Source organism: Rhynchophorus ferrugineus, unplaced genomic scaffold, assembly GCF_030347505.1.
Source record: "Rhynchophorus ferrugineus isolate W39M unplaced genomic scaffold, kcgeb_rfMv2 rfM8, whole genome shotgun sequence".
Taxonomy (NCBI): Eukaryota; Metazoa; Arthropoda; class Insecta; order Coleoptera; family Curculionidae; genus Rhynchophorus; species Rhynchophorus ferrugineus.
In genome coordinates, this window is record NW_027472587.1 from 30625648 (window position 1) to 30642117 (window position 16470).

The window sequence follows — 16470 nt, forward strand, 5'->3', positions numbered from 1 at the left end:
GTGCCAAGTATTGTAAAAAAATTCGTTGTCTATTTCGATCATTACAATTCCCGTTAGAATGTTTTTTGTATATATGATATAGGCATTGAGTGCAGACAAATATCAATAATTTCCATAGAAGTTCTAATTGGACATCTTCTAGTTGAACGAACACATCAGTATTATCTATCTCTCACGATGAGAGCCAGCATTGTGCGCGTAGAATTTCGATACGTTGCAATCCGTGAGAGGAAACGAAGGTACCCCAAGTAATCTAATTCAGTCTTTCGTCGAAAATCTCAACGACATTCAATTATATGCTTAAAATTGGGCTTAGTAATATTTTTTCTACGATTATCTGGAAGAAAAAATAATCAAAAAAAATACTTGGAAAGTTGGATTGATTGGAAAGTACCATAAATACTCCGCTAGGTCACGGAAAGTTCAAGGCCGTTCCTTATGAGAGACAACAAAATCACTACATTTAAATCGTTCAAACCAAACCGACCATTGAGATATGATGGATCAGCATCAGCACAAGTTTGACGGATATCGGCATCAGGTTTATTGCAAATGAATAAGAGATCACTAAGGGAGGGGAAGGAGTTAGAATAGGTTGTTTATCAGTTGGTACTTCGCATTTTCATCAATAGATACCAAATATGCATAAGCAGTTGAAATTTATGAATATATATATATATATATATATATATATATATATATAAGCCGGCTAGGTTGGGGCAGTGGTAAAGGCGACCGGACGTTCCACCTACTGTTGCGATAGTCGCAAGTTCGAATCCTGCTGTGGCATAATCGTGAATTTATGTTTGCGATTGTCCTAGACAAGAGTGCAAAATCGGACAAGGAAAATGATTCCAGTAAAGCCAGTGACCAGGCTGGGTAAGACCGGATGTCTCCTGGGATGATTTCTAAGTTGGTCACTCGCCAGTCGGTAGGTTTAATGCCGATAACCCTGGTTCGGATTCCGCGTTAAACTGTAGGTCCAATTCAGATAAACCCCTAGTTGGCAAAAGGAGATTTAAAAATATATTTTATAAAATTAAATTAAAAGATATTAAATAATAAATCTAGTGAATTACCATTCAGTATAATGTAATAAAATAATGGAATAATAATAGTATAATAAAATATATATAATAAATATGAAAAAACGACGAAAACTAGCAAGCTACTAAAAGAAAGAGAATTGAGTAAGGATAATGTATCTAAAATGGTTTAATATAAAGTCATAAACAAAATATCAATTTCGATAATACGCCAGAGTTCTGAAAAACTCAATAAAATACAAATAAAGCGAAAAATTTAGGCACTATTGATTCGAAATTCCGTTTTGTATTTCTTGGGTGCAGACGTGAAATTTTTTGTTTTGCAAGAAAACAAACGCCCGCCTAAATTGTTTTGCGATGGATGACAGGAAACGAAAAACAAAACACAATCAAAAGAGCGCCGTACCGCTCACGCGTTTTGATAATTTACGAAGAGTTTTCGGTTTGCGCAGTAAAAAGGACAATTCAAATTAAAATTGAATATTGGTGTTTCCTGTGAGTTTGTGTATGTATTTCTCCGTGTTTTATTGTATATTTTTGTATACGAAGGAGAAAGAAGAGCATCAGAGATGCATATGGTGTTTGAGAAACAAAAAATAATAAGTAATAATATATATGAATGATATTGTAATCAAATATGTTTAAGAAGAATTTGTAAAATATAAAATTAAAAAATAAATATTGACACATAGAATATGCAAGTAATATTAGGTGATGCATGTATTATGTTAATTTTTTTTTTTCAAAATATTTTCCATCGTCCGTCTTCTACAAGTTTTTCTCACCTTCCTGGCAAGATACCAGGTGAAAGAAGGATGTTGGCTTGGTAACAATCCAATCGTAGATTAATTTTCGAACTTCTTCAGCAATCCGAAATCGTGTGCCAGCCCAATTAGGCTGCTGAATCGCTCTGAACGGGCGCTAATCAGACGGGATTATCTGGTGAGTCTGCAGAATATCTCAGTCGAGCTGCAACAGTGTGTCCCTTACAACTCTTTCAACGTGTGACCATTGTTATGAAATATAACGACTTTTCGTTTGCTGCTCGCTAGTACTTATTTTTATTATTTTTTATTCGTACCAGATGCACTTTCTATCGCCAATCACAACACGCTACAGAAACTAACCCTGTGATATCAAAATTATATGGGAAACCGCTGTTAAGTCGTATTAAAGCATTTATGAAAATACCATATTTTTAGATTCCACAGAATAACAATAGCTATTGAAAAGGCACTTGAAGAAATGAAATACTACCCTGCAATAATCCTGTATGACTCACAAACTTTTAACTCTTATCGTAGCGATTTACTTTCACTGAATTTCACTGTGAGGTCGCTTGCTCTACCATCTTCCGTATACCTGCCGTCCACTTGGAGTCATCCACCCGTCCTGGATCGTCTTATCCCCAGCTACCCCACTCGTATATTTCAGATAATTGCAGATCTCCTGTCCAGGGCTGGAATTGGCCTGTTGCATCCCCTCCTTGTCTAGTACCCCAATTTTCACCCTTGGACCTTCACTAATCCCTTTATAAAAATATAATTATGTCAATTTTATAGAAAAGATCATTGTTATATATGCAGATATACACCAATGTCTCCAAATCCCGCAGCAAGCTTGGCAGTGCATTTGTGGTGGACAACCTGGTATTTCGTAACTCTTCACGATATTTAAAGTGTTATCGTATATCTCAACACAAACCTTCAAAGAATGGCTAAGCTTAACCGATTCCCCAAATGCTCCCGATTGTTTCCTAGAACAGAAGTGCTAGCATCCCCTGGTCACCGACTCACTGTCAGTTATCCGTACCCTCTATCTGAATGGGACCAGGAAAAGTTTACTGTGGGTCCTTTCTCATGTAGGTATACCGGAAAATGAGTGAGAGGATAGTGCGGCTAAGTCGGCAGCCCCATCTCCCCTTCCCATCACGGATGTTTGTGTCCATGCCGACCTTATACCATTCGTATCTTGTTTTACGAATATTGAGATACAATGTCATTGGGCCCAGGAGGTCAACAACAACAGGCTGTTTCTGTCCTCTCTTCGTGTTTATCCTTCGTCACCATGCCGTATCATTGAATCGACTGAGATTGGACCACTGTCGTTTCTCGCACGGTCACTTGATGATTTGGAGCCCATCTGCTCACTGTGAGTTTTGTTAAAGTGTCCGTATTTCAGCCTACCACATATTGAACGACTGTCCACGACTCACCCAGATTAGAACTAAGTAGGTGCTGCAAAATTTTAAAAATGCCTTAACATTAGAAAATACCTATGAGAGTTTAGAATTTAGAGTTACTGATCAAATAACCATTGCAACTTCGGTATGGGTGCTGATGTGTGCTCTCTGGATGGATCCTCTACTTCGTTATGGTTGTGCTTGTAGTCCTGTGTTTGTGGTTCTTTTAAAATGGTATATAAACAATTTATTCTTTAACCGCCCTCTTTTTGTTATTGATCTTACTGATTTATTAAGTTATTACTTTATATATACACTTTATGTCTGTCCCCGTCCCCTCCAGATCATAACCTTACTATTGTATATTCGTGAAGTAACGACACCCGTTTAAGCGACAAAAAAATTTATGCATGTTTTTTTTTTGCATTGCGGCGAAATGGCATAAACCTAATTATATTACTTGTTGGATGCCGGATTTCTGAGAAAAAATCAATCAAATACAATAAAAATGAAAATATCATATTAGCCAAAAAGCAGAGCAAATCAGACTCAACGTCAAGCAAATTTACTGGTTCGTCGGAAGTTACTTTGAACTTGACCTAAAAACATAAATATTATCAGTCCAAAGTATTATAAAACCAATTTGAACCTACGAGGTTGTACTAAAACATCAACCCAAATAACGCTCCAAAAACAATGTTCTACGATTAATTATCATGTTAATCGTGTAATGATAACTTGTGTAACTAATTTATCAAAACAAAACGTGGATATTTCAAATGGAACAAAATAATTCATTGCATATATATTACTGTTCATGGTGGAAAATCGCATAGTTTTATTCCTGGTGCTCAGTTAGTGTTTTTTCACTGGTTAAACATAAATTAAATGTTTGTCATTATGCAACATATTTTTTAGAAGCCCAATAAAAGATATAGCATAGAATGGAGCATAGTCTACTGTTCGCTTTGAATAAACTTTATCAGACGGACAGAAAAAGAAATTGACAGATGGTGGAATCATTAACAAGTAGTCGTTAGGTTAGATATTAACAATTTGGTAAATAACTTGAAGAGTGATTCTGATAGTGAAAGTGAACGAACGAAGCTTTTTGTTGTGGGCTTATTACCCAATGCTAATAATTACCAACACAGAGCGATAAGAACAGAAACAACTAAATATGAGTATAGAATTAATATAGAATAACTCTATATTATGATAGTATGCTGTAGTGTCAAATATTTATGTAGATATACATGAGCATTAGGTTAGAATTTATGGGGAAAAATTAATATTGGCTGTAGATATGTTAAATGCACTAGCGAGAATGTAGCGATGAAATCAAATTCTATAAAGAAGAACGTACACAGACAGTAATAGAAAAAACTCAGGTGAATCTCAAATATATCAAAATGACTTGACAAATAAACATATGAACTAAGAAAACAAGAACTAAACGTAAAAAGATAAATATGTACTAGACCTCCAAGAGATACCGCTACGAAAAAAAAGAACGTCCATAGAATTCTACTTCTTAGATAGTGGTGAAAAGAGTTTAATGTCAATATAATAAAATAACTATAACCTACAATAAATCATGGCTGTTTAATTAACAGTAGGTTAAGTCTTTCGGAAAAAATTACATTAGAGATACGATAAAATTTTTGTTTTATTGTCATTTATATATATATATATATATATATATATATGTAATATATAATATATATGTATATATATATATATATATATATATATATATATATATATATATATACAATGTAAATACTCGAAAATTATTAAAGATATAGAAGTTTTGAGTACGGTCCTGCTAAACAATCCGTAAACAGCGGCATTTTAAATAAAGGCCGAAACGGTTCTAGTGGCAAAAACCACCTAATCTGTGTTCCTGTAAAAATCTAGGGACCTTCCGCGATCGAAAATGGTGAACAGGGGATCAAATATTCACGAGAATACGTCTTGTACATTATTCAACGTTGTATTTTATCCATTTATGTATACATGTATCGCAAGTAGTGTAGATTACGATCATCCTTTGACCTTCTCATCGTCATTTCTCTTTGGCGGACACAAATTGCTTTTAAAATGGAAGGGTGGCCTAATTTTAATATAAAATGTTTGCGTGATCTAACTGATAAACAATCGATATATCGATTTTCTGGTGCGTCAAAGTTCCTTGAGATGTTTCGGCTTTACGGGCGGTATCCCATTCATTTTCCCGTCAACATGTATGTATACGGAATATTATTAGATTGTAATATATGTCCTTGAATATCTACGGGATACGCATAAAATAATATGAACACCTGCATGCTTCATTAATTAGTTACATAATAAGCTACAATTTATCGCGGGATAGATTTATGAGAGTGTCTGAATAATTGCCAATGGAATTTTGTCCTATACATGTACCGAAATATGCATTAATTTTCTCAGGGATGTCGAAGATTTAACTCTACCAGGTGTTCCGGAAAGTCATTAATGTTTTTTTTTAATTACATGAATTTCAAGAAAATGGAAAAAAATTATTTATTCAAAATATTGGCCATGTGACTTGTCAATCTTTCAGGATATTTATGGATGCCACCTTAAAAAAGAAGAGGGAATACGGCGGGTGCGACAAGTACCATCCAAATGTTTTTACTACTTCCTTAGCTTGCTTTGTTTTATAAAAGGGCATGTAATATTGCTGTAATTCTTAGATGTAGTACAAGCCTTCGATAAGGTTTGGCATGAAGGCCTCGTTCTTAGTCTACAGAAAATGCTACCAAAACAACACACCAAACTACTAAAATCATACATTACAACCAGTATGTTTATAGTGAAACAAGAAGAAGCTTACTCTAAAATAAGAAGCTAAAGCAGGTGTACCACAAGTAAGTGTACTGGTACCAATGCTTTATTTAATCTACACTTGTGATATACCACAAATGGAGAATATTACGAAGGCTACATTTGCTGATGATACTGCGATTATAGCTGTCGGAGACAATAGTGAAGAAGCCTCACAAAATGTACTACAGGCAAGTGACAATAAAAATAATTGGACACAAGCTTGGAAAATAGGAAATAATGAAAGTAAATATCTGCATGTGCAGCTCACCTATAAACAGACCTTACAAGCACCAGTAACATTAAATAATACTATTATTCCATATAGCAACAACGCTAAATATCTCGGAATGAATCTAGATGCAAAACTTCATTGGAAGGAACATACGGAGTGCAATTATGGGGATGTTCTGTAAAGAGTAACATAAATAAAATACAAATTTTTCAGAACAAAGCCCTGAAAGCTATTTTGGGCGCACCCAAATACTATAGGACTGATTACCTACATCGAGACCTTCAGATACCCACAGTCAGTCAATAAATCAAGAAAATTGCAAGAGGGCATGGGGAAAGACTCCATTCTCATGAGAATATTGAAATATTGCAGCTTTTGTATACCACCAGAACAGGACACAGATTCAAAAGAATCAAACCATCTGATCTTGTGTACTGTTGTATAGTGAGGTGCATATAATAAAAATACAGCCGTGACATGTATAAACACAGAGACTGAGAAAGGGCCGATGGCTCCGCCTAGTTATATACTTTGATTTAAGTTATCATAAAGACAAATTGTAGGTTAGACGGAAACGACTAGTAACAATGTAATAATTAAATAATAATAAAAAATATTGCGGTAAAATTATTTTAACCTGTTTTCGGATCAATTCTGGACGTCTTTCATCCAATGAGGGGTTCAAATTGATCATTTGTTGTTGGTAGCTGTTACTATTAATTGTTTTACCAGGTCTCAACAGATTGCAACACACCACGCCACTTTGGTCCTACCAAACATATTGTCTTGGGATCAAAGTGACTTATTACAAATGGCATATGTGTCAAATCATATCATTGCATATTAAGCTTAGCGACATCTGTTTGTAGGTTTAAGAAAAACGGGTATTGACTTTCCGGTACACCTGATATTCCTCACTATCTCTTCTAAAATCCCAATGATGGTTCTCTACAATAATAGTATATTGAGGTCTGCTGATTATGCTGTGTACGAGAGATATTTGACGATATTTTGATGTTTTCTCAAACCAAGAATGATGCTTTTTGGGTCGTGTGTATGGTTGCATTACTATCTTGGAATATGGCAGTTTTTGACACCAATGTACAGGTTATATCAACAAATTTATCAGGATGTTGATATATTCATTCGCAGTAACACGACCAATGATGTGAGTGAGAGAATCACCTTAATACAATGATATATCCACCGAAATTATAACGGAACTTTTACCGTACTTGACTATAGGTCCTCTCTCTCTTCTTCTTCTTCTTCCTCTCTCTCTGTCTTGTAATCTCTGGAAAACACACATTTCACACATTGCTTGTATTAACTGTCGCAATATAAAGCGTATAATACGTTATAAGACTGGCCAAGTAAACTAAGCAATACAGACGCATCGAATTATACTATGTAAACAGTGCAATAAGATATACTGTGTAGCATGATAACCTCTTGCATATCTTTAAATATCTATAGCTATAGGGGCTACAAGAAAAAAATTTTTCTATGTTTTACATCCAGTCTCATCAATCATAATCATTATCATCTCCATCACAATTCCATAGCCGATACAGGGAAATATTGTATACCGTAATTGTGTACTCTAAATTAGTTAAATTGAGCATATCAAAATGAATATGTAGTCCTTTAATAGATAGTAACAGAAAATATGAAAGGCCATATAAAGTTTATTCTTATAATATACTGAATAAATTATATGATAAACTAGCAGCCATACTTCGAAGAAAAATATTTAATTCTTGATATGGGTTTATGAATATATTTGACGAAGTTCTCTCAAGCTACACTAGATAGTGGAAATATATAGCATGAGACATTCTATTGAATCAAATAAATATTTCCAATTTATAATTTTCTTTCTGCTCTAATCTGTTATATAGTCCGTGTCGCGTAGGAATGCTCAATTTCAAATGTACAATAAATAAAACAAAAGTAATTAAAGGTAAATATGTTTACATGAAAATGTTTCTAAATTCAGCAATGAGGTTTTATTTTTTGTAAAAAATAGCCCCCACAGTTTTTTTACACAGTCCCCTAAAAGGAAGCCTTAAGAGCATACAACCGATACATTTTGACTGTGTGATAACGTTTGATCTTTTGTTTCGAGCCGTTATAATAGTTACTATTGGGTTGTGACCTACTGTTATAATTTAAAAGCAGAAAAACTTATTTCAAAACAAACAGGGGATACATTATTAGAATCTCTAGCATTAGACTATTTTATACCTATGATTTTATGTGTTTATTACTGCAAGTCCAAAAGTAATTTCTAATTTCTACACAAATATCTTCTTTTGAAAACGACAAGGTTTTTTGTCAATATTTTTAGGATTTATAGAAGTAGATATGCTTTTAAGGTGATAATTAAATGAGGACTTCTTATGATAGTTTAGTGTTTTGTTAAAGGACTTCAGAAGAAGAACCAACGATATTCTTTTCAAAGATACTTCCAGCGATATTGTAAACTAATTTAATTAGAATGTATGTATTAGTGACTTACGGCATATAAGACAGAATAAACAAGAAAGTATTGAAAAAAAAAGGACGTCATTATGTAATTTATTGTCGGTGTAAGTCTGCGGAATATTGTTAGCTACCAATCCGAAGGTTCATTGACTTTTGAAAATGAAGATTTTAGAAGGTTATTTTGTTCTTTAATAGAAAAATACAGTTAAGACTCATCGAATGTTATACAGGTCAATTCAGAAATCCCCGGCCTGATATATAGATGGCGCTACTAGAATTAAATCCATATATTTTTTAGTTAGCTCTAACCGTCAAAAGATGGATGTACAAATTTAACAGCTCTCGGATCATTAGTTTGCGATTTATAGCATTTTGAGTGAAGGAACTTTTGTTATTGCGAAGAAAATGTTTATAAAGGAATTTGGCGTGTTGATATAATATTGTTTTTCTTGAAAACTTGGCTTGATGCCGAACTTAGTGGACGGCCAAAAGAGGTTGTTATCGACGAAAACATAAAAAAATCCACAAATGATTTTGTATTACGGTAAATTGAAATTGAATGAAATAGCAGACACACTAAAGATATAAACTGAACGTGTACATCATATCATTCGCGAATGTTTGGGTATGAGAAAGATCTGTGCAAAGTGGGTGCCGCGCGAGCTCATTTTTGTTCCAAAACAACGACCAGTTGATGATTCGGAGCAGTGTTTGAAAATGGATGAAATATGGCTCCATCATTTCACTCCGATTTCTAATCCACAGTCATCTGAGTGAACTGCACTTGCTGAACCCGCTGCAAAGCGTGGCAAGATTATGGCGTCTGTATTTTGGGATGTGTATGGAAAAATTTTTATTGACTAGAAAGGAAGCACCATCAACAGCGACTATTACCTAGCATTATTGGACCATTTGAAGGACAAAATCGCCGAAAAACGACCGCATTTGAAGAAAAAGAAAGTGGTGCTTCAGCAATAAAATGCACCGTGTCAAAAGTCAGTGAAAACGATAGCAAAAATCCATGAATTGGGCTTCGAATTGCTTCCTCATCCAGTATTCTCCCAATCTGTCCCCCAGCTACTCTTTCCTGTTCTCATATCTCAAAGGAATTTTTGCTGGGGAGAAATTTTCGTGGAAAGAAGAGGTGATTGCCGAAACAGCAAAGGACAAATCGTACTACAAAAATGGTATCGAAAAATTGGAGGGTCGCTATAATAAGTGTTTCACACTTGAAGGGAATTATGTTGGGTAAAGAAACAAATTTTTGCCAAAAAATGGGTTTTATCATGGTAGGCTGGTGACTTTTCAATTGACCTGTTACGATGTTTATGGCTATGAGAGCTTAAATGAGCGCTACCATCACGTAATATATTATCATTGGTTCTTGTGCTTGATACGGAAATTGCTACGAGGCAGACTTACATATTTTGTCTCGCGACATGATTATGACACTTAACATTATCCACACTAACAGTTTTGAGGCGGTTGCAAAGCTCAACAAATCGAAACAAATTTACTCTTTCCTCAATAATGAATCGACTCTAGATTAAATAAATCAGCCAAATACGAAAAAACTCTCAATATAACCGAAACGTAATTGTTATTAAATAATAATGAGAAAATCGAGGGCTTTTCGATTGATTTGATTGAGTTCTTACCTCGCTCGGCCGTAAGCTGTTTCTCCGGCAATCTTAGCGTCGAAGCCTGCAATATGACCGGCTCGCTCCTGCCCTTGGAGTTGTACGCAAACATCACTGCCTGGTATTGCGCCCCTGGTTCCAGATTGTTTACCGAAAACCTCGCTATCGGCGACGTTATGTTGTCTTTCAGTTCTTGCGATTGACTTTCTTTCAGCTGAAACATAACAACAACTTTATATATAGGCCGAGGATATATATTATTTATGTATTTTTATGCAAATGTTAGTTTTGCAGGAAAATCACTTCAAGTTTTCAGCGTAAAATTAAATTAATTAATTTTCTATTTAGAATAAATCTATAGTCTATTCAAAACAGTAGTGACGCACGTCCTATTGTTTTGAATACTACTGTCCTTGTGCCTGTCGAAAGTTGTAAATTTATTTACAGTCAGATAATATTTTCCTTCTCATCTTATACGATTTAAAAAGAGATAGAATGGTGTTTGACAAGTTCAGACATCAAACATGCTTGTGGAATGAGCCTGCAAATGTCATCCGTTTGTCAAACATTTGGAAAAATTATCAAAATATTATAATTACGGGTTGCTAAACCGGCAAACGTTGTTTTACGCTTTGTTTTAATAAAATTAAAATAGCCGCTTATTTTTACTCTGGTTTAAAATTCCGAAGCTATTACACAGTCAGAGTAAAAAATTGATGTGTTTGTAATCAGTTATTTCGAACAGGAAGGATGTAGTGGAGGACCCTTCTCGCCAGTACAATGCGTTAGAAAGGTAATCATTATTACGCTGTGACGATTGTTCTAAACCTTGAAGCTTCTGACATTCTTGATGATATAGTTCGCACCATGAGGAATCATATAACCTGAGCATTAACAAATATAATATTAATATGAATCATTCACTCACAAATGATGAATCGTTTATTATTGTATATCTTAAACATCTTATCTTATCCATATAGAACAAATGCACGAGTTTAAGTATTTGAGATCAATAATACAGGAGAAGAGAGTGACATCTACCGTCGAAGTAATAAGCCGAATCAGTCGGCTACAGCGCGTTTTGCTTTCTATAAGTTCGTGCGTGTGGAGAAAAGGTATTACAATTAAAACTAGAAGTCGTCTCGGTTGAACACTACTCAACAAAATACAGATATTATGAAGGTTTTCGAAACATATAACCAATAGGAACTTTTAGCGAATTCCCAAATATACCATATATAATATCCAGATGATAAAGCATATGGAGACATCCATAATCATTCGTGAAATCGTAGAACATCATGTATATCATGTATACATAACAATAAGGCAAGATATTTCCACAGTTTCCATTCTTTAATATGTTGGATAATAAATTAATTTAGATAATGCTGCCGGGAAAAATTATAATGTTAAAGATCTAATATGGGGCTCAAGACTGATAGTAACAAAAATCAGATAATTAGTTAAATCATAGAAGGTAAAACTTTACAACATATTTCCACTGGAAAGTTAACATATGCGTTAGATTCGCGACACCACAGACTTTTTGTTATAAAAAATATGTAACACCAAAATGTGAAAAGCTTAGTCATGGTTGATTTATCATCTCATGACTTACCAGTAATCTTAACACTTACTTTCAATATTATTCACAAAACTAAACCACTTTCTCTGTACATTAAAAAGTAACTACACATTATCTAGATGGAACTGGACATTTCAATATTTTTAAATGCACCTTTCAAAACTGAGATGAGTAAGGAAATATCAGCAGTAATTATAACGAAAAGCCTACAAAATATATCATGGTATTGGCCAAACAAATATTTTTTATTAAAAACATTGTTCAATCAAGACTCACATTCAATAAATTTTCCACATTTTCCCACCAGTTCTTACTTTTTATTCATCAATCCTCGCGTGCATTTTTTATATTTTCTGTAGTCCTTTTATTGTTGAATTAATTTCTTTTTTACTTTTTTCACATCTTCATTCTATATATCATTGCCTCTTAAAAGTATCTATTTTTTGCCATTACGTGTTTTTTCCTCTCTTTCCTATTTTCTTCTTGTCTTGTCTCTCTCCTACCGATATATTTTCGTGTTCATTTTTCATGTTCGTGTTATGTTATCAATTTGCTATTTGTCGTCTTTACAATTTTGTAATTCTGTCTCTCTTCCTTCGCTTAATTGCTAATGTTTTATTGTATTTGCGTACGTTTCTCATTAGTTCTCCTTAATGTATGTTAGTTCTTTCTCTTGAACTGGTTTAATTTCATTTTTCATTACCAGTTGTTTATGATTGCCTAAGAAGGTTTATCCGAATACATGATAATTATACTGCATTCCTTTTTGTTGGAGAGGTCCTTTCAAGTAATCATCAATTTCAATTTCATTTATCGGTACTACACTCTCCAGTCCTAAATCAGTCAAAGCAGGAGTCCCACAAGTTTCACATTAGCTCCAGCACTATGTAACCTCTTCATGTCAGACATTCCAATGGAGAAAGATATTGAAACCGCCCAATTCGCGGATGACACAGCTTTCTTCGCCATTTCTCGTTCTGTATGTGCCGCTCAGAGAAAACTTCAAATTCACTCGAATGCAACAGTCCAATGGTTAAATTTCTGGAGGTTGCAAATCAAATCCCAAAAATCCCAGGCCATAATCTTTCGCAATCAGAGAGACGTCCGCGGCTACCAGCTGAGAGTGGAAAAAGTCTCAATCCCGTGGCGATAAATAGCCACATATCTCGGCCTCATGTTTGACCGTAGATTCATATGGTCAACACAGATAAATAAGGCAATCTCCAAAGGCTACGGTGTCGCTACAGTGCTCAACCCTCTCATCTGCAGGAAAAGTACATTGTCTCCGATGATTAGAGTTTTGTTTTACAAGTTGTTTATTAGATCCGTCATGTTATTGCTATCAGTTTGTCAGGCCGAAACTAGTGGAAAAGCTTCAGGTAGTGCAAAACAAACTTCTCAGGCAAACACTGAACGCGCCATGGTTTGTCAGAAATACCCAAATTCATGGGGAAACTGATACACCAGAAATAAGACGGTTCGTTATCTCCTTATACAAGAAATTCCATGCACCCTCAGCCCTCTTCAAAAAGTGCCACATCAGATCCCTGTCAGAGGCGTTCTCAATCTGGTAACCCCGAAGACTATCCCCCCAAAAGCCGCCAAAGGTTCTCATAACCCAAATAAAGCGCCTTCACGGGCAATCCTCTCTTACTACCACTGTAGTAACATATGCCGACCACACCATATACTACAAGGAATCTCCAACTTCATTTCAGCAAAACCCTATTTTGGTTGAAAACATGGAATATAAAGCGAATTAGACAAAATCTATTAATACTGGTATGAAGATAATTAGTTTTATTGATTATGTTAAAAACTTGAATTTTTATCCACCTCCTTTTTATAGATATTTTATCAAATTGCCACTGCACCGATTATATCCAAGCGATTCGTGTTCATATTTTAATTTATATCTTTTAATTAATTAATTTTAATCGTGTATAGTTACGTTGATTGATTATTAATATATTTTACCTATTGTTTTGAACGTATCTCATTTCACGCAACAAATAACAGAGTTAATGATTGCCGACTATTAATTTACAATATCGAATTATCCTGATCAATCATTTACATGTACTATTTCATGGTGATCGAGAGCAGAACGCCGATATTCGCAATAAAAGGATAATAATTGCGCATTATTATTGTGTAACATATAAACCTGCAGTAATATTTTATCCAAAATGTAGTCATTAAATGCGTTAATTCATATTTTATAATGCAGTATTTGTAGTTTCTTTACTGACTTGCTACATTCTGTTCTTAACTAGCACGATTTTAATAAATATTTAATAAATAATTTGATTAAAAATATAATATATTGAATATAATTGATTAAAATATAATAGTTTCTTCAAGAACGTTTATTTTAAGTACTTAAGGCGCCGTCTTTTGGCAATTATGTGAACAAATATCACATTATTAAATCGTTCATAAAATCAGGAGACAGGAAATTTAATGGTCACCGACCAAGAAAAAATCGAGATCCTTGCATAGACCCACGAGGCCCAGATGAAAATACCGAACGAAAAAAAATTGAGGACGTTATCGGCGAGGCTTTAACTTCACCAAAAGTCCAATGCCTCTGGCATTACTCAATCTAAGCAAGTTTCAATCCAGATAGTCACAGGGTGTCGGCGAAATATCGATCACCTATTTGAAAAAGGTCTCACATAACCACATCGCCGAACAGACTAGCCAATGTTTCCCAGCATCTTGGAAACATGCGTACATCGCGGTTATACCTGTAGCGATCCCTACGAACCTTTAGGCCAACACGCAGGTTCAAATGTTGCAACGCTGGTAGATTTGTATCATTCAGATTCTGGCTATAAAAGACGACCACAAGCACTTCTACAGCGCTACCGTACTTCCTCTACCTAACTTAATATTATGTCCATTCTCCCGTCCACCACATGAATCATTTAATATCGAAATAAACAAATATTTATTCAACCAGTGTTTTCAGTTCTCGTGCGAATTCCTTCCACAAAATAGTGTTCGGACAAACAATCGCATCGACAGCCGCACATTACGACCGACCGACCAGACGAACATTCTTACATACCCAAGAAAAGAGCAAAATTCTCTTCTTCATATTACAGCCTATCAGCCTGTACAGTGCCATTTCAAAGCTTATCGAAAGAGTCATTCTCAACGCTCTCGACAGCTACAACAATTTAAACACCATCAGCGGTGGACAGTTCGGGTTACACGCATATCATTCAGCCGTTCAACAAACATCCTATTTTGGTCAAACATCCACCACGCCCTAAACCAGCGCCAGATGTTTGGAGCAAACTTCCTGGACTTAACTACAGCTTTTGACAGTGTCTGGTACAATGGTTTAATTGCAAAATGCGTCTGGATAGGCCTAATCATGACCAAACCACCCTCATCAAATCATTTCTCTCGGGCAGATGATTTCCGGTCGCAGATCGATTTGTTTAGCATTCCGCTAGGCTCCTTTTTTCCCAATTTCTAGGCTCCCCTTGGGTCCCCGCTTTATTTAACATTTTTATTTCCTTACGGCGTTTGTTTCTTTTCTATTCAAGGAAGTCTCTAGAAATAGCTCGATCACGCGGTCCAGTGGTTTAAATTCTGGAGATTGTAGATCAACCGTCATAAAACTAAGGCCACCATTTTTCATAAGAAGCGTTTTGCACAATGTGTTTCCTAACTCAAGATGGACAATGCAATCATTCCATGTCTAGATGATTTCACGTACCCAGGTCTCTTATTCGATTAACGGTCCGGTTATCATTCCCAAATCCAGAAAGCTATCTAGAAAGGCTCAGGGATAGCAAACCTGCAATCTCCCCTAAGCTTGTGATTACCAACCAGATAAAACGGCTTCAAGTTTTCCAAAATAAGCTCCCGAGAAGAATCATTAACGCTTCATGGTTTGTTAGAAATAATCAAGTCCACAGAGACTGACGCTCCAATAGTCAAATATATTATGTCACAAGCTTTCTATAAATAACAATTCATATCAAGTACTTCAGCAAATGCGCCTGTTCTCGAGCTGGTCGTCTTTCTGGGAGTTTAGCATCGTGCCACTACTAATTTGCCCTTCTTTCAGGCAATAACAACTTTATCTGTTTTTGCAGTCTTAATTCTGCTTTCGCAAAACAATACCAATTCGTGTGTCTAACTCAATGTCGCGAAACAACAAATATTTTAAAGCTGTCCTTCGCCAAGCTCTCGTGCCAAATAACGGCTGTCCGTTTGACGGGTGCCATATCCTCAAATTTTATGCAGTAGCTGTAATGATCTCAAGCTGTGAGACGGTTTCGGTTGAGTGTATTGGTAGGCCTAGAGGCTCAGAACATAACCCGGTTCAACTCGTCAATTCAGGGCAAGTCTCCATGACCTGGCATTCGTCACTCATCCCACCGCCTAGTTATAGGCCAGAACAAAAAAACTGTTGATAG

General features: G+C 35.3%; 1 protein-coding gene across 1 annotated transcript in view; it reads right to left on the reverse strand.

Annotated features, from left to right (window-relative positions):
- The window catches only part of side-VII (sidestep VII transmembrane protein), a 446220-nt gene that overhangs the window by 28164 nt on the left and 401586 nt on the right, over nucleotides 1-16470 (reverse strand). Inside the window, exon 13 of the mRNA XM_076412671.1 lies at nucleotides 10459-10654. Within this exon, the coding sequence (XP_076268786.1) occupies nucleotides 10459-10654 (196 nt within the window). The remainder of the gene's footprint in view (nucleotides 1-10458; nucleotides 10655-16470) is intronic.